This window comes from Chionomys nivalis, chromosome 1, assembly GCF_950005125.1.
Source record: "Chionomys nivalis chromosome 1, mChiNiv1.1, whole genome shotgun sequence".
NCBI classification, from domain to species: domain Eukaryota; kingdom Metazoa; phylum Chordata; class Mammalia; order Rodentia; family Cricetidae; genus Chionomys; species Chionomys nivalis.
Window position 1 is genome coordinate 77,695,014 of NC_080086.1, and position 22,963 is coordinate 77,717,976.

The following is a 22,963-nucleotide window of genomic DNA, read 5'->3' on the forward strand; positions in this document are numbered from 1 at the left end:
TTCCTTTTATCTTCATAGAACAGAGAGATTCTTTTAAAAGTTTTCAAATTTTATTTATTTTGCGTATGTGTGCGGGGAGGATAACTTGCAGATCCCCTGAGTGGGTTTGGGCAACTCAACTTGGGTTGTCAGGCTTGGCGGCGAGCCTGCTTAACTGCCGGACCATCTCCTGGGCCTGATACCATTCCTTTCACTGCAGATTAATTATGCTGTTCCTAATCCATTCCACCCTGGCCTCTGCCAAAGTTTGTACTTTCTTGTGCCAATTTTACACCTAGTTAACTTTTCTAGTTGTTAAAATAGCATAAGTTCTTTGTTTCTTTGTTTGTTTCTTATTTTATTTTTGAAACCTCAAGGACCTGTACCTGTGGTGTACAACCGAGGACAGCCCAGCAACAGATTCAACTTTTATTGAACATGTTAGCAGGTTTCGTCCAAAAGACTAAAGACGGTGTCATCATCAGACTCCTTGGAGTCTCCTTCTTTGCTCCCACCTTCTCCTCAGCTGGGGCAGCAGTGGTGGAGCGGGCAGGCTGCCTTCTGGCACAGCTTCAGCTGCTGGAGTGGGCCCACCAGCCCCTACACCGCAGATGAGGCTCCCAATGTTGACATTGGCCAAGGCCTTGGCAAACAAGTCAGGTCATAAAGTTCAGCATTGACACCAGCTACTCTGATGAGGGCATTGATCTTATCCTCTGAGACATCACCTCGTCCTCGTCGTGGTCATGCAGGATAAGGGGGGAATGCAACAAAGTCAAAGATGAAGGCCACGTGACCAACTGCTCTCACAGTGCCAGTCGCAGGATGAAGTGAAGACGTGCCCTTAGCTTCCTCAGAAATGACCAGTCGAGCACCGTGGTGGCAGCCGAGGAAAAAGTCTCTATTTTAAAATACACAACAACAAAGGCTATCATATAGATAGATCTCAGGAACACTCAAGGTGTTCTTCCATATACCTCCTGAGTTTATATGTCATCAGTACTCACAAAAGTAAAGTCTTATTGTGTGTGTGAGCGCACATGCACGTGTGTGTGTGTGTGTGTGTGTGTGCCATGGGTGTTATTTCTCAAGCACTGTCCACCTTAGAGGAATGATCTCTCTCTCATTGGCTCACTGGTTAAGCCAGGCTGACTGGCCAGAGAATCCCAGAGATCTTCCTGCCTCTGCCTCCCCAACACTAGGATTACAAGGGATTCTCCTTCTCTCCCAAAGCAGCTTTGGGTCAGAGTGTTTTGTCACAGCAGCAGAGAGTGACTAGAGCCCAGAGACTCAGGTCTAAAGAGATGTGGGGAGCAGAAGGCACCAGTGAGAGCAAGCGCATTCAGTCTGCAGGGACCTGGTCAGAACAGCACCTGCCCAGCTACTGGTTTGGTCTTGTTTTTCACAAGCAGGGGTATTTTAAGTTCATTCTCACCTGCACAGCCGCCACCACTGGCTACTGCTAAGACATTTTCACCACATGAGAGGAAATTCCACACCAAGATGGCACTCCTAACCTTTGAGCCATCTCTCTGACCCCAGTCATACATATTACAACTGTACAATTGACCGAACGCATAGTTTAGTGTTCTACTTTCAGCCACAGAAAAGCCTTTCGAAGCATACAGATTTCCAGGCTTCTGCAAATCTAGTAGATAGAATCCGAAAGTGGCGTCCGGAGCAGCAGATCTGCGATGTCTCTGTGGGTGATTCTGCTTAAGAGCCACATCTGCAGGTAAGAGGGGAAAAAAAAGTGATCATAAAGTTATATAGAATTAAATAATCAGGCCAGGGAGCAATTCACATAAAATGTCATCGCTACAGTTACTGTTGCTGTGATGAAACACCATGACCAAAAGCAACTTATTTGGCTTATGATTCCCTATTACTGTTCATCACTGGAGGAAGTCAGGACAGGCACTCAAGAAGGGAAGGAACCTGGAGGCAGGAGCTGGTGCAGAGGCCATGTAGGAGTGCTGCTTACTGGCTTGCTAACCCTGGCTTGCTCAGCCTGTTTCCTTATAGAACCCAGGATCACCAGGCTGGGATGGCCCCACCCACAATGGACTGGACCCTCGCGTATCAATCACTAATTAAGAAAATGCCCTACAGCTGGATCTTATGCAAGCATTTTCTCAGTCAAGTTTCCCTTCTCTCAGATAACTTTAGATTGTGTCAAGTTGACATAGAACTACCCAGTACAGTGATTAAGTTTTTCCTGAGGCAGGGAATCACCAGAGGAGGAGGTTGGCATATTATCTCAGTTGCAATGTGCTTATCCTGCAAGCATGAGGAAGGACTTGAGTTCAATGCCTAGAATCTCTTGAAGCAGAAACCATGGAGGAGCACCTTCCTGCTGCCCTGCTTAGGTTCATGCCTTCTATGGCTTTCTTACATAGCCTGGGACCACCTGTACAGGGGATGGTGTCGCCCACAGTGGCCTGGGCCCTGTTGCATCAATTAGCACTCAAGACATTCTCTCCACAGACACACAGGCCAATTGATCTGGGTAGTCCCTCAATTGAGACTCTCTTCTGAGATGACTGTGTCAGGTGGTTGTGCCAAGTTGACAGTTAAAACTAGCTAGGTCACCCTGGATATTTTTTAAAAATCTCATTTAGCAGCTAAAAGAAAAAAGCCAGTTTTTTTCCAGGGGGGGATGGGTAGGTAGAAATGAGGAAATGTTGACCAACAGGTAGCAGGCTGCCCTTAGGTCTGAGAAATAAGGTCTCGCAAATATTTCATATTTATTTTATATAGTTTTAAAAGCTGAAAGAAAGTGTAGGGAACACTTACACAGATGGCAGCTGTTGCTGCAGCTGCTCCGTAGCCTCTTTCAGGACTCCGGCAGCCATAGGTTTGCCCACGGTGCCCACCAATGTATAGATGTATTTTTTCTGGCTCAACCATGATTAAGAAGACACAGCCACATGTGCCTGATTTCTTAAAAGCCATAACAAGGATATGAAGATGAAGATACTGCAGCCAGTGAGGGGGCTGGGAAGTGAAAAACAGAAAATATACCTTGAAAACCAGCTAGCCACAGGATACCCCCGTCCCCTCAGATTCTCAGTGAAAGACAATACCATTTTATCTCCAAAGCCCGAGAAACCAATGTAGTTTATGTATTTTTAGGCTTGACGTACCACCAAAAATTAATTTTGTCACATTATAAAAATATGAATACAAGAGCTGGAGAGATGGCTCAGTGGTTAAGTGGCTGTTCTTCCAGAGGATCCAGGTTTGATGCCCAGCATCCACGGGGCGGCTCATCACCATCTCTAACTCCAGAACCAGGGGATCTGATGCCCTCTTCTGACCTCTGTGGGCACCCATGTGGTGCACAGTCATACATGACAGCAAAACATCCATACACATAAAATAAAAGTTAAAAATTAAAAAGAATACTTAATGTACTTCAAAATAATGTCAATATAGCAATTCCTCTTTTCATTGCACTCAAACAGCAGTGATGGAAAATTCATAATTTTTAGAACCATTAGTGGGTCTGGTTAGTTACCTCAGAGGGTAAAAGTCTGGCAACCTGGAGCTTGGTCCCCAGGGTCCACACAGTGAAAGGAGAGAACCAGTTTTAAAATGTTGCCCTCTAACTTTCACATGTGTGCCATGACAAACACACACACACAAAACAAATAGATAAATAAATCAATAAAATGCATATGTAACTTTTAAGTTTATATTTTATGTATAAATGTTCTGCAAGTACACCTGCATGCCAGAGGAGGGCATCAGATCCCACTAGGGATGGTTGTGAGCTACCATGTGGTTGCTGGAAATTGAACTCAGGACCTCTGGAAGAGCAGCCAGTGCTCTTAACCACTGAGCCATCTCCCCAAACCCCCATTCATATATGTAATTTTTAAAAGAAAAAAATCCATTGGTGTTAACACACTATGTTCTTTATTTTAATTATATATTTTATTTAACACAATTTACCTAAAATAATATCACTGTAGCGTGCAATCAATATAAAAATAGTGAGATATTTTGCATTATCTCTTACATTCTAAGTCTTGAACTCTATTATATATCTTATCTTATTGACTAAGTTTGGGACAGGGTTGAAGGGATCCCAGGTTAATGAATGTCTCCATATAATCAACAACGACCCTGAACTCTTGAAATTGCTGCCTTTGCCTCCTGACTCAGCATATTATCTGCAAAGACAAGACCATATGCTTACAAAAGAAGTCGTTTAAAGTGGAGAACCAGTATTTTTAATTTTAAAAATTTAAAATTCTAGAAATAGAAACAACAGCAAAACAAGCTATCCCTCCCCCCCCCCCCACACACACAAAAGTCAACTTAAATAAATGCCAGCCCTTTATACAGAGTGTCAAGCTGTAAATAAACAGCAGGCCAGGGTGCCCTGGAGAGTCCAGGCTGAGAGCCTCGAGGCCAGCTGATGTCCAGACAAGCTACCAAATGGGGCAGAGTGGAAATTTCTGTTGTGAGCAGCGAAAGCGGAGTGTGGCACCTCAGCCTTCTGACACAGGCGGCTTCTCTCTCTCTCTCTCTCTCTCTCTCTCTCTCTCTCTCTCTCTCTCTCTCTCTCTCTCTGTGTGTGTGTGTGTGTGTGTGTGTGTCACACTCTGCGAGACTCCAGGAAAGGCAGAATGAAGCACTAAAGTCTCAACACTGGATTGAGCACAAAAATCCTACCTGCCCGGAAGCCTCTCGAGCACATGGTGTACAGCCTGTTCGTGCTGGAGAACTGAAGGCCTGGGAAAGGACGGCACCCTATGCAGGTGCAAAATGCCGAAGAGTGTGTGTGGGGGGGGGGGGGCGCCGAGAGTCAGAGGCTCTGGGGCATTCCAGAGATCTGCCTTGGGTGCAGGGCTGAAGTTCTCACGCAAGCACCGTGTTGCTTAGACGCCTTAGCGTGCCTAAGAGTCTTTTCTTGTTTATTTTTTTTCCTAACATCGGGCCTTCGTTAATACCTTTGCTGCTAAATTAGTGGGCATTCATAAAACGTGTGATGTTCATTTTATGAACTTCTAAAAAGCCAGGTTGCCAACTTTAAGAAAATATACTTTAAAAATATTTTCTAGGGCCAGTGAGGTCGCTCAGTGGGTAAAGGCACCTGCTGGCAAGCCTGGTGACCCGAATTTCATCACTGTGATCCACACAGTGGTAGGAGAGAGCTGAACTTTTGTAAATTGTCCTCTCTTCTCCACATACACGCTGTAGGACATCCCCCACTAGCCCCCTCCCCCCAAACACACACGTTTCCTGAAAACTTCGCGAGGCAAGAGACTAATGCCAGCTCCATACTCAGATGCTGTGCTAGGGGAGGTGGGTTAGACTTAGTGATCTGAATCTACACTCCAGCTCCAGATAATCCTCTTGGAGGTAGGTGGGATCAAACCAGCATGCCATATGCGGTACGTGCAGCTGTCTGCTCAGTTTCACTTAGGGAGTCGCCACCCAAGATGCAAAGACTGTAGCGGAGGGAAGAGAAAAAAGAGGTATTGCCAGCGGTGATTACATTTTTGTAGTGAAGGTTGAAAACAAGTCTCTGCCAACCGGCGAGACAGTGGTTCACGGCTTGTGAAAGGGCTTTAACAGTCCACCCAGCCTTCTCCTGAGACTTGTTTCTTTCACCTCGGGATTTTAAAGTTGTGGGCGAACGTCAAGTCAGACTCGGGCCTCTTGAGAAACAACAGATTTCTGTTCGAGGTTGGGTCAACGATCATGGATCTCCACTAACGAGAGAACATACAAAACGACCAGACCTCCTATGCCTGCTGTCTACACAGCCAGAGATTTAATCCCATCCCAGAGGAGCAATCCTCCGGGTGGATTCCCGCTCCCTGCCAACTGGTGACGTCAACGCTCCGGAAACGCTGATTGGCCCAATTACTTGGCGCGCTCCTGGAGGAGAGCTGAGGAGAGCCAAGGCACGACAGTGGCGACCGGCTCCTCCCAGGCATAGCGAGCGTCCTTGGAAGCCCAGTGGTTGCTACGCAACGGGAAACATTTCCTCCTGGGACTCAGCTTTCTGCCCCAGGACCACTTGCGTCGGCCTCTGGAGACCCCTCAGGAACGGCTGCAGTTGAGGCCAGGAACGCTGGGTGAGTCCAGTGGAGCCCTGGGTGGAGCCAGACACCCAGCATCGCCTCCCCAGTGATGGAAAGCCTCAGAGAGGATGGATTCGGTGGTAGCTTACTACCCTCGGGGACTGGAAAGTGAGGACTAGAGATGTCAGGCTTACCCAGGACCTTACACTGACCAATCTAGACTTATCCTGACCAATAGGACAGTTCCTAGACACCAGATATAAAATGCACGCGGAAAAATTAAATATAACCCTGCATCACACAGCATCATTATGTATTGAAATGATAGTTTGAATGCTAAGTAAAGCACATCATTAAAAACGAGACCTCTCGCTTTTAATGGGGTTACTTGAGAAGTTAAAATTACATAAGGGGCTTTTGATTCTTATTGTCACTGAACTATGTTAAAACATAGGTATATCAATACCTGATTCAAGATGTTTTGTACTATATGATGTGTGTACCCTTGCCTATGCACATGGGAAGCTAAGAGATTGACGTTGGACTATCATCCCCAATTGCTTCTCCACTCTGCTTTTGTGTTTTATTTTGTGTTTTTTCATTTGTTTGTTGGTTGGTTGGTTGGTTGCTTTTTTCAAGACAGAGTTTCTCTGTATAACCTTGGCTGACAGGAATTTGCTCTGTAGACCAGGCTGGCTTGAACTCACAGAGATCCATCTGCTTCTGCCTCCCAAGTGCTGGGATTAAAGGTGTGCACCACCAGCACCACCAGCTCCCATACTGTATTTTGAGACCGTATCTCTCACTGAATCTGGGATTCACCTGTCTGCCACTACTCCCCAACTAGGGTTGCATGCAGCACTTCTTTTCATGTGCATGCTAGAGATGTAAATGCAAGTCCTCAGGCTTGTTGTCCTGTTTGGCTTTTTATCAACGTGATTAATAAAAGCTAGAATCATTTGGAAAGGACTCTCAATCGAGAAAATACCTCCATAAGGCTGGCCTATAGGCTTGTCTGCCCAGCATTTTCTTGGTTAATGACTGATGTGTGAGGGTCCAGTCCACTGCAGCCTGTGCAACCCCTAAATACAGGTGGTCCTGGGTTGTATAAGAAAGCAGGTTGAGTAAGCTGTGAGGAGCAAGTCAGTAAGCAGTGTTCCTCCGTGGTGTCTGCTTCAATTCCTGCCTTGAGTTCCTGCTCTCATTTCCCTTCAAGATGGCCTACAAGTTGTAAGATGAAGTAACCCCCCCCCCCCCCCGAAGTTGCTTTTGGTCAATGTTTTAGCACAGCAATAGAAACCCTAAGATACTTGTGAAACAGCATTTTGCAGATGGAACCATCATCCCAGCCCCTTAGCTACATTTTTAATAAAACAAGTTCCTTAGGAGATGTTTTGCATACTCAGGTCTGAGAAATTTAGTGTTCAATGCCCTTCTCTTCATCCTTCCAAATCTAAGCCAGTGCAGTCCCCAGACCAGTCCTTCTTCGAAACTAGGCATACATCTCAGCTTTTATTCCTCTGGCTCAAGCACTCTGTTGGGGAAGACTTTGAGTGCTTTAGCTGGTTTCCTTTGGCGGAAGCAGGTGAGTTCAGTCCTCCCTAGTCCTTAATCCTCTCTCCACTTCCTACGACTCTCCCCAGGAATTTTGTTCAACACCACATCTCAGTTTCTTTCCCTTCCTTTACCCCATTTGTAGGGCCCGGGTGTACCCTTGTTCCTGGGGTTCATCTTGAGGCAGTCTCTGGTCAGCTAACTAAAGCATTCTGTTTGTTCCTGTGCTCCCCCCTGCCCCGCCTGATGATTAGCTGTAGGGCATTGTTGACTCCATCTTTGGCATGGTAATTTACCACCTGCCTGGGTGGAAATCCTTGTGCAGCAGCTAGGTATATAAGGATTTCCCCAAGGTTGAATAAACGGCATTCAGCTGATCTCCTTTCGAATGACCCAGGTCTCTTTGTGTGTTCTTTCCATCTCCAGGCCCTTGCCTGACTCACGTACGGTACAGTGGCATACGAACTGTACCGAGGGGGTAACACAGAATCGGGTGTTACACCATTCATGCAGAAGTAAAGATGGCTTTCCAAGCCCCAGAGAGTGAAATTGACCTGAAAAATGTCCAACGCCGACAAGAAGAAAATCCTGTGCTTACCAAACTAAACAGTATAAAGGCAAAAGGCATTCTGAATTATGCAACCCACAAGGAAAATGAACCTGAACGGCAAACCCTGATTTTCAAGCACACTACAAAAGCCCAAGAGAAGACAAGAAAGCGGCAGCAGCCTGTAAAACTGGAGCCTCTGGTAAGTTCAAAACGGAAAAACCACACACACACACACACACACACACACCACCCCCGAAGACAAGAACAGGCATTTGGGCCACTTTTCACATACACAAGGAGTTGTGAAGTTGCCTTACCAGACTGAATCTCAGACTCTTGAGTAGCAAAGATGAAAACCTTAAAAGTTAATTAAGAACTTGCTTCTATAACGTTGTAAATAACACAGATGTTTGTTCAACAAGTATGAAGTTTTAGGCACTGTTTAAGTTGGGAGCACAATGATGACCCAAGCTTCCTAGTGGATAAATCCTCTAGAAGGTTCTGTGTAATTCTGATATTTAATTGTATAATTTATGAGGATTTCTCAGGTAACATTTAATGCTAGTAAAAGTCTTATGCACACTGACAAAGTTTTATGAAAATATATGCCTCATGTTCGTTAATTTTGTGTGTGTGTGTGTGTGTGTGTGTGTGTGTGTGTGAAAATCTTTTTTGAGGTAAGTTTTGTGTAGCCCTGGCCATCCTGGAACTTGCAGTGTGGACAAGGCTGGCATTGAACTCACAGAGATCTGACTGTCTCTGCTGAGTGTTCTACTGACTGATGGCTTTAAAATAAGGTTGTTATAGTGCATACTGATCTCCAAAGTTTCTCTTGTCTTTTTGAGAATATGTTTTTAAATTATATTTTTGTATATATGTGTATTTGTGAGCTTGCACACGCATGTGGAGGTGAGCAGACAACTTGCTGCAGTCAGTTTTCTCTTCCAACCTGTGGGTCCCAGCGATCAAACTCAGGTCCTGAGGGTTGGCAGCAAGTGCCTTTACCCACTGAGTCATCCTGTCAGCCCTTAGAGTATCTATTTAAATTAAACACATGCAGAAATTATTCTAACCCATGCATATGGTGGTACCTTATTTCTTAGATGGAGCTTACTATGGAGGGTAGTGATATTTCATTTTTATTTTAATAAATAAAGCTTGCCTGAAGATCAGAGAGTAAAACAGCCCCACTGGTCAGCCTTACAGACCAGACAGTGGTAACACACACCTTTAACCCCAGTAGTCATACTAGTTTGCCATAGAAATCGGATGGTGAATGCCTTTAATCCCAGCCCTAGAGAGGAATGTAGAATGGGAAGAGACAGCTCACCGACACAGTCTCATTCTGAGATTCCTGGAGGCAGGATCGCCATTTTGGACTGAGATAGAGGTAAGAGCCAGTGGCTGGCTGTTTTGCTTTTTGATCTCTAGGCAAGCTTTTTTTTTATTATTATTATTATTAAAATACAAATGAAATATCACTACAAATAGAGCGCAAAGCAAAGGCCACTTGCCTCAGCCTCCTGAGTGTTGTTATTATAAACATCTGCCACCACACCCCAATGAAGGGTTCTTTTCCAACAGACTGAGGCATACTGTTGCCTAGCTGCACCGTAGTAAACACCCATTAACTGGTTTCCAATGGAAGGGAATTTAGGTTGTTTCTTGTTTTGTGATGTATTACTTTCCTATGATGTATAATGCTCCTTTGTACATATACAGATATAAAGATGGATTCCTAGCAGTGGTATTTTATAAGTCATGTTACACACACACACACACACAATGTTCTTCAGATGGGCTCTAGCTATGTAGCCCTGGCTGATCTGGAATTTGCCATGCATACTAGGCTGGCCTTGATCTTACAGTCATTTACTTGCTTCTGCCTTCAATATAAACACTTTTAACTTTGAAAAGTGTTTTGGGTTGCCCGCCAGAAAAACTTTTCTGGCTTTTAATGGAGGTGAGGGTGTGCACACCCACACATTTGCATACTGGATGCTATTTTTGTTAGACAAACAGATTTACAATAGTATTATGTTGATGTAATTTATATCACATTTAATTAGTGCTTTCTATTAAAATAAGTGTTACATTTTTATTTAGTTATTTTATATATCTATAAATGCTTCCATGTCATATTTCCCACAATTCACATTTGGCTCTTTTTATTCTTTAATTTTGTTCTGGTGGTTTAGCAGTTTTTTTTTTATAGTAAGCTCCTATCATTCTGTTGTAAAATTGATTGTGGAGTGTTTTGATTTTGATCCTTATTTTTAAAGAAGCCCTGTTGGGGCTCTGGAGAGATGACTCAGCAGCTAAGAGCACTTGCTCCTCTTCTGAAGGACCCGAGTTTGATTCCTATCACAACCACCTGTAACTCCAGCTCCAGGGATCTCACAAACCCCCTCCAGCTGTTATGGGCACCCCCACACAAGTAGCATACATACACACACACACACACACACACACACACTCAGACACATACACATAATAAAACTTAAAAAAATCTGTTTATTGCAAGTAATAGCCTTTTAAATTCTCATATTTAATTTTCAGCTTTTGTTTTTAAGCTATATAATGAATATTATTAATTCTAATATTCCTGATTTTATTTCCTAGTAACTAAATCAATTTGTAACTGTAGGTTTCTCTGTCTAGCTATTCAGCCTAGTCTATTTGGCAAGTCCCAAGCCAATGAGAGTCCTGTCTCCAAAAATGAGGTGCATAGCACCTGAGGAATAACATCCATAGTTCCCCTCTGCCCCCATAAACATATAAGCATACACATGGACTTGAACATGTATGTATACACACAACACAACACAACACAAACAAAACCCTGTGTGCTTTCTGTGTTCTGCTCATTTTTCCTGCATTGAATCTAGTCTGAAGTTGCTCCCCACTTGGGACTTTGTCTTAGTATAGATCTTCGAAAGCTTATTAGAGTCGCACTACTCTGACATCTTCAGTCTGCCTCTAACACCTAGAGACTGGAATTTGAAGGATTCATACCTAGTTTCCACAGCTAATCTCATGGTAAACTTATTACTGATGAGGCTGTGTAGTGGTTTGGATAAGGATGGCACCCACTGACTCCTGTATTTGAATGCTTAGTCACCAGGGAATGGCACTATTTGAAAGGATTATAAGGATTAGGAGGCGTGGTATTGTTGGCGTAGAGGCGGCCTTGTTAGAGTGAGGTTTCAAAAGCCCATGCCAAGCCCAGACTTTCTTTCTTTCTGCCTGTGAATAGGATATAGCTCTCGACTACTTCTCCAGCATCATCCCTACCATGCCTGCTACTGTGGTTCCCATGATGATGGTAGTGGACTAATCCTCTGAAACTGTCAGAAAGGCCCCAACTAAGAGTCTCTCTGTGTTGCAAGGAGCCATTTGTTTGTCCCAAACAACAGTGAACCAAAATAACCATACAGAAACTGTATCCATTAAATCACTGCTTGGCCCATTAGCTCTGACTTCTTATTGACTAACTCTTACATCTTAGTTTAATCCATTTTCATTAATCTTTGCATTAGCATGAGGTTGTGGCCTACCACCGTCGTGGCCTACGAGCAAAGTTTCAGCACATCTCTCTCCAGTGGCAGCGGCTCCATGGTGTCCCCTGACTCTTTCTCCCAGCATTCAGTCCAGTCTTCCCTGCCTACCTAAGTTCTGCCCTATTAACAGGCCAAGGCAGTTTCTTTATTCATTAATGATAATCACAGCACACAGAGGGGACTCCCAAATTAGCTGTGATCATAGGATCACTCACAGCAATAGAAGAGTGACAAAGACAGGTTGTGTATGGCTTTGGGAATTGTATTCAGAAAAACTTGCACAGTAGATAAAAATCTTAAAGGACACTTCTACCAGGTACACATCTTCTCATTTCCCCCCTCACATAGTAGAAAAAGGTGCAACAGTATTTTGAATATAATTATTTACAGTTTCATAATTCTCACCCCAAACAGAAATTTTTGAGAAACTATCATATTTTTTCTTTCAGTTGCTGTGATAAACACTATGACCACAAGCAACCTGGAGAACAAAGGGTTTATTTCCACTCACAAGTAGCAGTCCACCATCCCGAGAAGCCATGGCAGGAGCTCGGGGTGGGAATGGAAGAAGGAATGTTTGCTACCCACAGTTTGTTCAATCCTTTCTCATACCTCCTAGGTCAACCTGTGCCACTGTGGTCTAGGTCCTCCCATGACAATCATTAGTCAAGAAAATGCCCCATAGACATGCCCACAGGCCATTCTGATAGAGGCAATTCCTCAAAGGAGGTTCTCTCTTCCCAGGAGACTCTGGTTTGTGTCAACTTGACAAAGACCAATCATGATAGAGATTGACCTTTCTAATGAGTGTCTGCTGGGAATCTTTGGGCATCCTTGTGTTTTCTAGAGCCTTGGTCCTGTTTCAGTCACCACACAGATTTGTGTGTTGTTGCTTTTAGCTCCCAACAGTTGAGAGGTAGTAAAATGGTCACAGTTAATTACGGGTATGTGATTCACCATTCTGAACTTTTCTTAATCTTAATTCTAGAAGTGTTTGTTGACACCAAGCATCAGAGTCTTGTTTTTGAGCAGTAGATCCGGGACAGGATACAGGAGTACTGTGGCTTGGCATAGGAACTTAGAGCAAAGGGGATCAATTTTCAACAGGGCAAGGGTTCAACAGCAGTGAAGAATGACGTCTGCAAATATGTTGACAAGATTTCCCCATCTCTTACTCCCCAAAGCCAGTGCTGAAAGTCTACCAAGATCATAAGCAGCCAGAATACACATATGAACAGAATCGACAACAACTAATAAGATCTGGAATCCTTAAGCCCTCACCGAGCATGATTGACAGGTCTTCACTTACCATTCAGGAGTCTCCAGAGGCTATGAAAAGGAAGCAGGTAAAATATGTCAAACGCTTAAGCAATCTTGAAAAGTGGCACGTGTGTGGTGTTGCTCACTCACTTTTAATCCCTAAGAATATAGATAAGGTTGTCCATATTGGGAACATAGAATGTTTCTAAAGAAAATGAGCACAGGATGGAAAAATCATGGAGAGATTTTTATTGTCTTTATTGTCTTCTGACATTTTCTTGCATGTTAATGGTGTCCCAAATATTGTATATAATTATTTGTAATTTGCAATAGTTTTTATATCAAAAGTGGGAAACTTGGAAAACTCTAAAGAAGGGCAATAAAAGGTGGTGCACACCTTTAACCCCAGCACTTGGGAGGCAGAGGCAGGTGGATCTCTGTGAGTTTGAAGCCAGCTAGACTACATAGTGACTTCAAAAGACAGAGACAAAGACAGAACCAAAAGATATCTTAAAGTCAGTGGAAACTATAAAGCTGATTTACTGCCATATAGTTCTCTTGGGAATGAATTTAAGAAAGGCTTGTCAGAGGATAACTTTTTTATTATTATTATTTTTATTCTTTTTTAATTAAAATTTCCACCTGTTCCCCGTTTCCCATTTCCCTCCCCTCCTCCCAAATATTGCCCCCTCCCCCCAGTCCCCTCCCCCTATCCCCACTCCTCTTCTCCTCCCCCCACACCATTCCCCCTCTCTCTCGATATTGAAGAGCAGTCCAAATTCTCTGCCCTGCGGGAAGACGTAGGTCTTCTATCTATGTTCAGGAAGGTGAGCGTCTAAACAGGCTAAGCACCCACAAAGCCAGTTCATGTATTAGGATCGAAACCTAGTGCCATTGTCCTTGGCTTCTAATCAGCCTTCATTGTCCGCCATGCTCAGAGAGTCCAGTTTCAACCCATGCTTATTCAGTCCCAGACCAGCTGGCCTTGGTGGGCTCACAATAAATCAGTTCCACTGTCACAGTGGGTGGGTGCATCCCTCGTGGTCCTGGTTTCCTTGCTCATGTTCTCCCTCCTTCTGCTCCTCATTTGGACCTTAAGAGCTCAGACCGTTGCTCCAAATTGAGACTCTGTCTCTACCTCGATCCACCGCCAGATGAAGGTTCTAAGGCGATATGCAAGATATTCATCAGTATAGGATAGGGTCATTTCAGGTTCCCTCTCCTTAGTTGCCCAAGGTACCAGCTGGGGACATCTCCCTGGACACCTGCTAACCCCTCTAGAGTCAAGTTTCTTGCCAACCCTAGGATGGCTCTCTTAGTTAGGATATATACTTCGCTGCTCCCGTATCCTCCCTTCCTATATCCCAACCATCCCAATCCCCCAAGCTCCTCCCATCCTCCCCTTCTCATGTTTCTCATCCCATTTCCCCTTTGCCCCTTGCCACCTCACCCGCAAGTTCCCAGTTTTTGCCCTGCAATCTTGTCTACTTCCCCTCTCCAGGAAGATGACTATATGATTTTCTTTGGGTTCACTTTCTTATTTAGCTTCTCTAGGATCACAAATTATATGCTCAATGTCCTTTATTTATGGCTAGAAACCAATTAACAAAATCAGAAATGAAAAGGGAGACATAACCACAGACACAGACGAAATTCAGAGAATCATTAGATCTTACTACAAAAACCTGTATGCCACAAAATTGGAAAATGTAAAAGAAATGGACACTTTTTTAGATAAGTACCATATACCAAAGTTAAACCAGGACCAGGTGAACAATCTAAATAGACCTGTTAGTCGCGAAGAATTAGAAGTTGTTATAAAAAACCTCCCCACCAAAAAAAGCCCAGGTCCAGACGGCTTCAATGCAGTATTCTACCAGAACTTCCAAGAAGACCTAATACCTATACTCCTTAATGTATTTCACAATATTGAAAAAGAGAAGTCATTGCCAAATTCCTTTTATGAAGCTGAAGTTACTCTGATACCAAAACCACACAAAGACACAACCAAGAAAGAGAACTACAGGCCAATCTCACTCATGAACATCGACGCAAAAATACTCAATAAAATACTGGCAAACCGAATCCAAGAACACATTAGAAAAATTATCCATTATGATCAAGTAGGCTTCATCCCAGAGATGCAGGGCTGGTTCAACATACGAAAGTCGGAGGATAACTTTAAATCAATGGTTCCCAACCTTCCTAACGCCGAGACCCTTTAATACAGTTCCTCATGTTATGGTGACCCCCAACCATAAAATTTCCTTGTTGCTACTTTATAACTGTAATTTTGCTACTGTAAATAGATCGTAATGTAAATATCTGTGTTTTCCGATGGTCTCAGGCGACCCCTGTGAAAGGGTTGTTTGGCCCCCAAAGGGGTTACAACAACTGCTGCATAAGTGATTGTAGATAACTAAGAAAGAGATACAGGCGAGAGAAACTGTGCTCCTTCTCAAGAGACCATGTAAGCAGAGCCAGGAAAGCGTTTGACTTTATTACAAACTATTCATTTGGTATAAAATGGGCCTCACAACCTGAGAGTTAAGAAGAAAAGAGAAGTCGTGTGGCCATCTTGCATGGAAGGAATGGTAGCTTTTGAGAAATGCACAGTTGCTAGATGTAATTGAAGGGATTTGCTAAAAGGGGTTAAAGAGAAATGCGGAAGAAAACGAGATGCCAGGAGAAAGAGAATAATATTTTTTCAGAATATGGATTTCCCAGAAAGCTGTTGAAATTCTGCATTGGGGTTTGAGCTCGGCCTTCCGGCTCACAATGCGACCCATCTACTAGTCAGTTCCAGGACTCCTGAGAGCAGGTTAGAGTTCCAGGCTCCATCCCAACAGGACTGAATCAGAACCTGCCTTTGAAACCAACCCACTCCCCACCCCCTATCCGCATGTACATTTACATCTGAGAAGCCCTGGTCCACGAAACAGGCGAGTATTCATTAATAAAATAAATGCTTCCCAAGAGCTGTAGTGGCAACGGTTTCCAGGGCTCACTGTGACCGTCCCCGAGCTCCACAAAGAAGTTAAGTTCATTACAAGTCATGATGGCAGCTGTCGAAGACTGCGTTCTTTAAAGAGCATCAAGGTCGTCACTAAGTGCTAAGGCTGGGGGGATTCAGACACAACACAGCTGAGGGGGCGGGGCGTGAGCTCGCAGCGGCTCCAGAGAGCCAGCAGCACACGGGGAAGATGTGCACAGAGTAACAGGAGAGAAGGCAGCGGGGCCATTGTGCGGCAGAGGGGTGGTGTGACTGAGAAGCCACTCCTCAAGCACCGTTTGAGAGTTTTCCACTGGAGAATGTTCCCCTCTCAGGGGATTTTCTGCGTTTTTCTTTTTCCCTTTGGCAGAAACTCGAGTTTAATACAGTTGTCTTTGTTTAGCTCCAGCGCTCCTCTGCTGAAATGTTCGCGCCTTCCCCTTCTAAAGTGCCGCGCACGGGTATTGGGAGAAGAGGGCTCTTCGCAAAGAGGTCTTCAACTTACCCTAAGTACATCTTCCACGACCGAGAAGAAGTCGTTAAAGCCAACATTAGAGATCCTTTGCAGATCATCAAAATCATCCATGAGAACGAGCATCTCGGATTCCTTTACATGATTTCTGCAGTGCCCAAGTCTTCCATTGAATATGATACATATAATCTAAAGTGAGTTCCCTTTTATGAAGCAATTCATTTAGTGTAACAAATCACAAATAAGATTGCAAATATTATCCGTAATTGATTTGATAATGGTGATAAATATAATCAAAAATAATGTTGATTGTCTCCCAAGGGTAAGAGAAACCTCATGCAGTAATTTTATTTGTATTTCCCGTTATCTTTCCTTTTTCTAGATATAAAAATTAACTTTATTTATTTATTTATTTATTTATTTATTTATTTATTTATTTATTGGTTTTTCGAGACAGGGTTTCTCTGTAGCTTTGGTGCTTGTCCCGGAACTAGCTCTTGTAGACTGGGCTAGCCTCGAACTCCCAGAGATCTGCCTGCCTCTGCCTCCTGAGTGGTGGGATTAAAGGAAAATTAACTATTTTACAGGACAATAAACTACTGTGTTTCTCATATATTTATGTAGCATTAACTTAACATAATGTTACAGCATTATTTTGATCAATATGTAAACATTTTGGTCTTTTTATTATTGAGAAAAATATCTAACTATAAACATTAGATGATACATGGTTTATTTTACATATAACCTTGGGTTTTCTTAAATTTTGTTTTATGTGTGTGAGTATTTGTCTGCATGTAAGTACATGTACCACATGAATGCAGTGCCCTTGGAGGCCAGAAGAGGGCATCAGATACCCTGGAACTGGAGTTACAGACTATTGAGTTGCTATGTGGATCCTGGGAACCCAACAGAGGTCCTTTGCAAGTGCTTTTGGTTTGTTTTTTCCTTTCTTTCTTTCTTTCTTTCTTTCTTTCTTTCTTTCTTTCTTTCTTTCTTTCTTTCTTTTTCTTTCTTCTTTTTTTTAATTTGGTTTTTTTTTTTTTTTTTTTTTTTTTTTTTGAGACAGTGTTTCTCTGTAGCTTTGGAGCCTATCCTGGAACTGGCTTTTGTTGACCAGGCTGGCCTCAGACTCACAGAGATCCGCCTGCCTCTACCTCCCAAATGCTGTGCAAGTACTTTTAACTGATAGGCTGTCTCTCCAAGCTCACATCAGCTTTTCTTTATAGAGTGGAAATAAGGGTTTCAAGGAATAAGGGACATTATCAAAGAGACACACACTCTCTCCACTGGTACTGAGCATACATGTCGTTGCTATAATTTGAAGTATCATGGGGCTGTTGGTGATTTGGAGTTATTAAGCAGTAAAGGTCAGAGGCATAGATGGTAGCTGTTCCACCTACTTCAAAAGATGCCACTGTCTGTCTCCATCACTCCGTCAGCTTGAAAGATACTGCCAAGTCTTCCCTTCATGGGGATAACAGCTTGGTTGTGACCCCAGTTTCTCAAGCTACTGTCCTCATCGTTGGCTCTCTTGCTTTCCTTATCGAAGACTCTCCTTTAACTATAGTGATCTGTGTGTCAGATTACACTGGAAACAACTGTTCTGCTGAGAGGAGACACTATTTTCATGAAAATGTAAACTAATAGACTTGTTTGTTGTGAATCTCAAAAGTTTTACTAATAGATAGATCTGGGTTGCCATGCTGTGTTCTTTTTGGATGACATTATTTTTCAGTCCTTCTCAACACTCTCTGTCTTACATTTTTCCTGCCGTTTCTTCCTCGATTGAGCAGGAGAAGCGACATGTTTCCAGCTAAGCCTTCAACCACATTTATACTCAGCATCTTGTGCAGACACAAGAAGTTGGCTTGTTTTTAGCTTTAGCTTCTGCAAAGGGACAAGAGTAGGACTTTTCTCTAGTGGGAACTGGGATAGCTATGTAAAGTGAGAAAAGATCGTTTTAAAAATAATTAATTAATTAAAATTAAAAAGAAGAATTTTGTCAGCAATCAGAAAATATTTACAAATGATGCAAAATGATGCAGCTTTGCAGATTTAGGTAGGAATGGTTCTTGGTTCTGAAGCTGGGGATGTAACTGACATTTCCATATCCAAATGAACTGAGGAAAATTCTAATAGTTGTTGGGAATTATATTAACACATGCAGACTAGGAGAATAAAATCAAAATTTTGATTTCCCGCTCTGGGAGAGGATGATTTAACACAGTTCTGGGGTTATTTTCATTTGAGGTGTGGATCTGAACTAATTACTTCTGTATTTGAGAGACAGCTTCACCAATGTTTCCAAAACACACAGCATGACCAGATTTTAGCACAGTTATCCTACCACAAGAATTTCATCACTGCATGTGTTACAGAAAGAGATATCTTTTAGAGTTAAAGAGTAAAAAACAATGGTTCCTATGATAGCTAATTGCAAGAGGACCAGGCATCCAAATGCTGGGGATTTCTAGCCATCTGGCACAGGGCAATAAAGCATCCTCCACCGCTTGCTGCCTCCTGTTTATGCGACTCTCTCAACAGAGGTGGCTGCTAAGACCTTCAACAGATCCTTCACCAAGTCTTAATTCGAAATTCAGGGAACTGCTTCAGAAAGGGTTAGGGACATCACAGTTACTTATGAACTACATTGTACATGAGACTTTTATCAAACTCAAGATTGACTGTGTCCTCTGCATTCTGCATTTTTTTATTGTATGGTATAAAGAATCATCACTAGTGTCTTTAAATAGCCTGCAGTCACCAAAGTCCCATCACTGTGTGAGTATTTTATATCGAATTTGAGGAGTGTTCTAGGATTACAGAACATTTTTATACTGCATGAGAACATGACCTTTGTTTAAAAGCCACAGCTCCCTTCCCCTGGTTAAGAGTAAAGTTGACTGGGTCTAGATAACATTGATTAGGATTTTTTAAAATGACCCTGACTGGTAAATTATTTCTTCTTGGGGATAAGCTGAAAACAAATTGTGAATAGATAGTAGAGAGCCATCACTCTGGGATCCCACAGCACAGCATCCTGGGATGGTGGAGATTCATCACTCTGGAATCTCACAGCACAGCATCCTGGGATGGTGGAGAGCCATCACTCTGGAATCTCACAACACAGCATCCTGGGATGGTGGAGATTCATCACTCTGGAATCTCACAGCACAGCATCCTGGGATGGTGGAGATTCATCACTCTGGAATCCCACAACACAGCATCCTGGGATGGTGGAGAACCATCACTCTGGGATCCCACAGCATTCTGAGATGGTGGAGAGCCATCACTCTGGGATCCCCACAGTGCAGCATCTTGGGACCTGGATTTGGAAAAGGACTTTTCATCAGTGGACAAGACATCCTAAGGAAATAAGATTACAGAACACTGCATACACCATCTACATTTTTATGGGCTTTGCTTGACCTGGCTGTCCCTTTCTGTCTACTGACTGGATTCGGTTGGATCCTTGTAAGAAGAGTCTCAGGGCAGAGGCGATAGTTCAGTCAGTAAAGTATTTACTTTGCAGTTGTGAGAATTTGAGTTCAATCCCAGCACCCTAAATTCCAGCACTTGGGAAGTAGAGGCAGGCGGCGGATCTCTGAGTTCAAAGCCTGCCATGTCTACAGAGCAAGTTCCAGGACAGCCAAGGTTGCACAGCCTGACCGTTTGTGTCTTAAGTTATTTACCTTCAACCACTACAGGCATGACACAGATGTCCAAGGCTACTCTAAAGGGGCTTAGACTCCTGATTCAGAATGCAGAACCAAGAACAGAACATACGTGTGGAAAAAGTTGGTTTTCCTCAAGCTACTGTCTACTCTTTATCTAATGCTTATAATGATTTTTTCTGTTTTTAATTATGTGCGTTGGGGGTTGGGGATATGTACACATGAGTGTAGGACCCGTGGAAGCCAGGAAAGGGCAATAGGTCCCCTGGAGCTGGAGTAACGTGTGGTTGTGAGCGTCTGACGAGGTTCTGGGAACTGAACTCTAGTCCTCTGCAAGAACTGCCGTCAGCCTTAACCACTGAGCCCCCTCCGGCAGAGATGATTTGAGCTTTGGTTTTTGTCTTTAATCACTATCTTGTGATTTTAGGTTTTCCACAACTATGACTATTACTCTTCTAAATTCCTGAACATATTGTGACAAGTTGTTATAGCATATTTCATACTTGTTTTATTTCATTTAAGTGGCACATATTTTGTCACTTTAGCTAAAATTTCGGAAAATATCTTTGTACTTTAAAATTCTTATTAAAGAATTTTAAATCAAAGATTTTTTTTTATAGAATCCACCTTTTTTCTTTCCTGTTCTTGAATTTCTTCTTGGTCTAGTTTTCTTTTTTATGTGAAGCTGAAGAATGCCCTTCATGAACAGTGCAGATGAAAAAAGGTATCTTTAACTAAATGGTTTTTGACAATAATCTGTGATGAATTAGACATTATTTTAGTTTAATTTGAATCTTAATTATACTCTTCATAACTTATGGTTTCTTTCATCTTTCTTACAATTCTGTCAGTACTAAATAGTTTAAGGGTCTTTTGTGCTACTGATATTGAATAATCTCTAATGAGTTAATAATCAAGATAGACTTAACTAAAGCAGCTTGCATAAAAGACTATTGAGTTTAAAATATCTATAGTGGAGCCAGGCTTAGTGGTGCACACCTTTAATCCCAGCACTTGAGAGACAGAGGTAGGTGGATCTCTGTGAGTTGAAGGCCAGCTTGGTCTACAGAGTGAGTTTAGGACAGCCAAGACTATATATAAGATCCTGTCTCAAGAAAAATGATGTCTGTAGTGAGGGTGGCAGATGACTCAGTGGGTAAAGATACTTGCAGTCAAGCCTGAGAATCTGAGTTCAGTCCCCAGAACCCACATAGAGGAAGGAGAAAACTTCCCACAAGCTGTCTTCTGATCACCATACACCTGCAAAATATGTAATAAATGTAATAAAAATGTCTATAGTGGGATTTTTGTTGAAAAGATCACATAAGTGTAATCATTAAATGTATTGCTAATGTAGACTCTCTCTAATGAATCATCCAGTGTTTAAACCTAGCTCTTCTCTCTTCTCTTGAGACATTACTTTAACTCGAAAGTTTGTTAGTATTTGGTTCAACTTGAAATGGTATTCATCTTTAATACGTTTATCTTTCCACAACAAAAAGCACTTCCATTGCTTATTCTTGTGCTGAATACTTTATGCATTTGTCCCAATTGGTGTTTGTCCACAGGGTCGTAAGTTATGAGAACATCAATAAAAGTGACTACTATACAATTAGCAAGAAAGCAGTGACCCACGTTTACAATGATGACATCGAGTACATCGAGATCGAGCGATGGGAGCAGGAGTATCTGTACCACAGAGAACTCACCAAAATCCCCATATTCTCGCTCTTTCGGAAATGGAAGGCTTTCAGCGTTTGGAGGAAGAATGTCCGCTCCAAAAAAATCACCGGCTGTCAGAAAGCACTACAAAAAAATCTGTTCATTGTTAATCCTGTATGTATTTCTTAGTCATGTTTTTAAAAAAACATTGCAGGGCAAGAAAGTGTGACTTGGTGGGTAACAAACACCTGAGGCAGACTATTTTATCTTGGTAAAAGCTCTCAGCGTCCTTGTCTTGTCACATCTAGCAATCCGCTCATCCGGGTTCCTGCCCCTTGACTAGGCAGTAAGTAAGACTAGTAAGTAAGGCAGAAGAGAGACACAGGTCTCCTTCGATTAGGGGCAGCCTAGAACTCTTAGGATGTTAATTTTCTCTGAGAGGGGGGGCTACCTGCTCCCCAGCCCCATTTATGGAGAATTATGATCGGGTGTTGTACAGGCAACCACCTCCTCTGTCTCACGCTACACCAGTCACCTTCTCTGGTCAGCAGCTACAGCTTGCTGCTCTTGGAGAACAATCTGATTGATTTTTGTGGTCATGTCACTCGTAGAACAGAAAAGGTTGCGAGAACTAAGATAAATATAGATCAATAATAATTAAAATTAACCATGCAAAGCAAGAGTGTAGAATGCGTCTTCTCAGGTTATCCATCCCAGTGAGCATGCTGAACTATGCAAGGATATCCCATTCCTGCACAGCATTGCCCTCAAACTCTGCATCTTTAACCTCATTAGCCGCTTGAACTTCTTGACCATGCTTTAAAATACTGCATGGATCATACATTTTTTTAGTCTTTATGCAAAACTCTTCCTGGATTTGCCCTTTAAATGACCTTTCCCAGTCCCCATGTCCCCTTCTCTTATGTGCTGAGAATTGCCACTTTGCCAGTGGTGTCTTGGTAGTGATAGTAACTCCCCTTAAACTTCTTCTTAGTATGCTAGAAAGTTCTCATCTTTCTAAGCTAAGAGTTACCTAGGAATCCACCTACTGTCATGGTTCAATACCCATTAGCTGCTAACCAACTCTCCAGAAATGAAGTGACTTCAATATATGAATCTTCTAGACCAGGCTAAAAGAAGAAGCATGGAATTTAAATTTTTAGTGTAAGAATTGTTTTATGTAAGAATTTTTATGTAAGAATTAATTGTAAATATT

At 42.6% G+C, this 22,963-nt stretch overlaps 1 protein-coding gene and 1 pseudogene across 1 annotated transcript in view; one reads left to right on the forward strand and one right to left on the reverse strand.

Moving 5' to 3' along the window:
- Positions 1–420: 420 nt before the first annotated feature.
- On the reverse strand, positions 421–2,889 carry LOC130874332 (60S acidic ribosomal protein P1-like; annotated as a pseudogene).
- Positions 2,890–8,079: 5,190 nt separating this feature from the next.
- Dnah6 (dynein axonemal heavy chain 6) overlaps positions 8,080–22,963 on the forward strand; it is a 194,201-nt gene continuing 179,317 nt past the window's right edge. The window contains exons 1-4 of the mRNA XM_057768879.1: positions 8,080–8,323; positions 12,869–13,030; positions 16,340–16,602; positions 21,654–21,921. Of these exons, the coding sequence (XP_057624862.1) occupies positions 8,096–8,323; positions 12,869–13,030; positions 16,340–16,602; positions 21,654–21,921 (921 nt within the window). The 5' untranslated portion in view covers positions 8,080–8,095. The remainder of the gene's footprint in view (positions 8,324–12,868; positions 13,031–16,339; positions 16,603–21,653; positions 21,922–22,963) is intronic.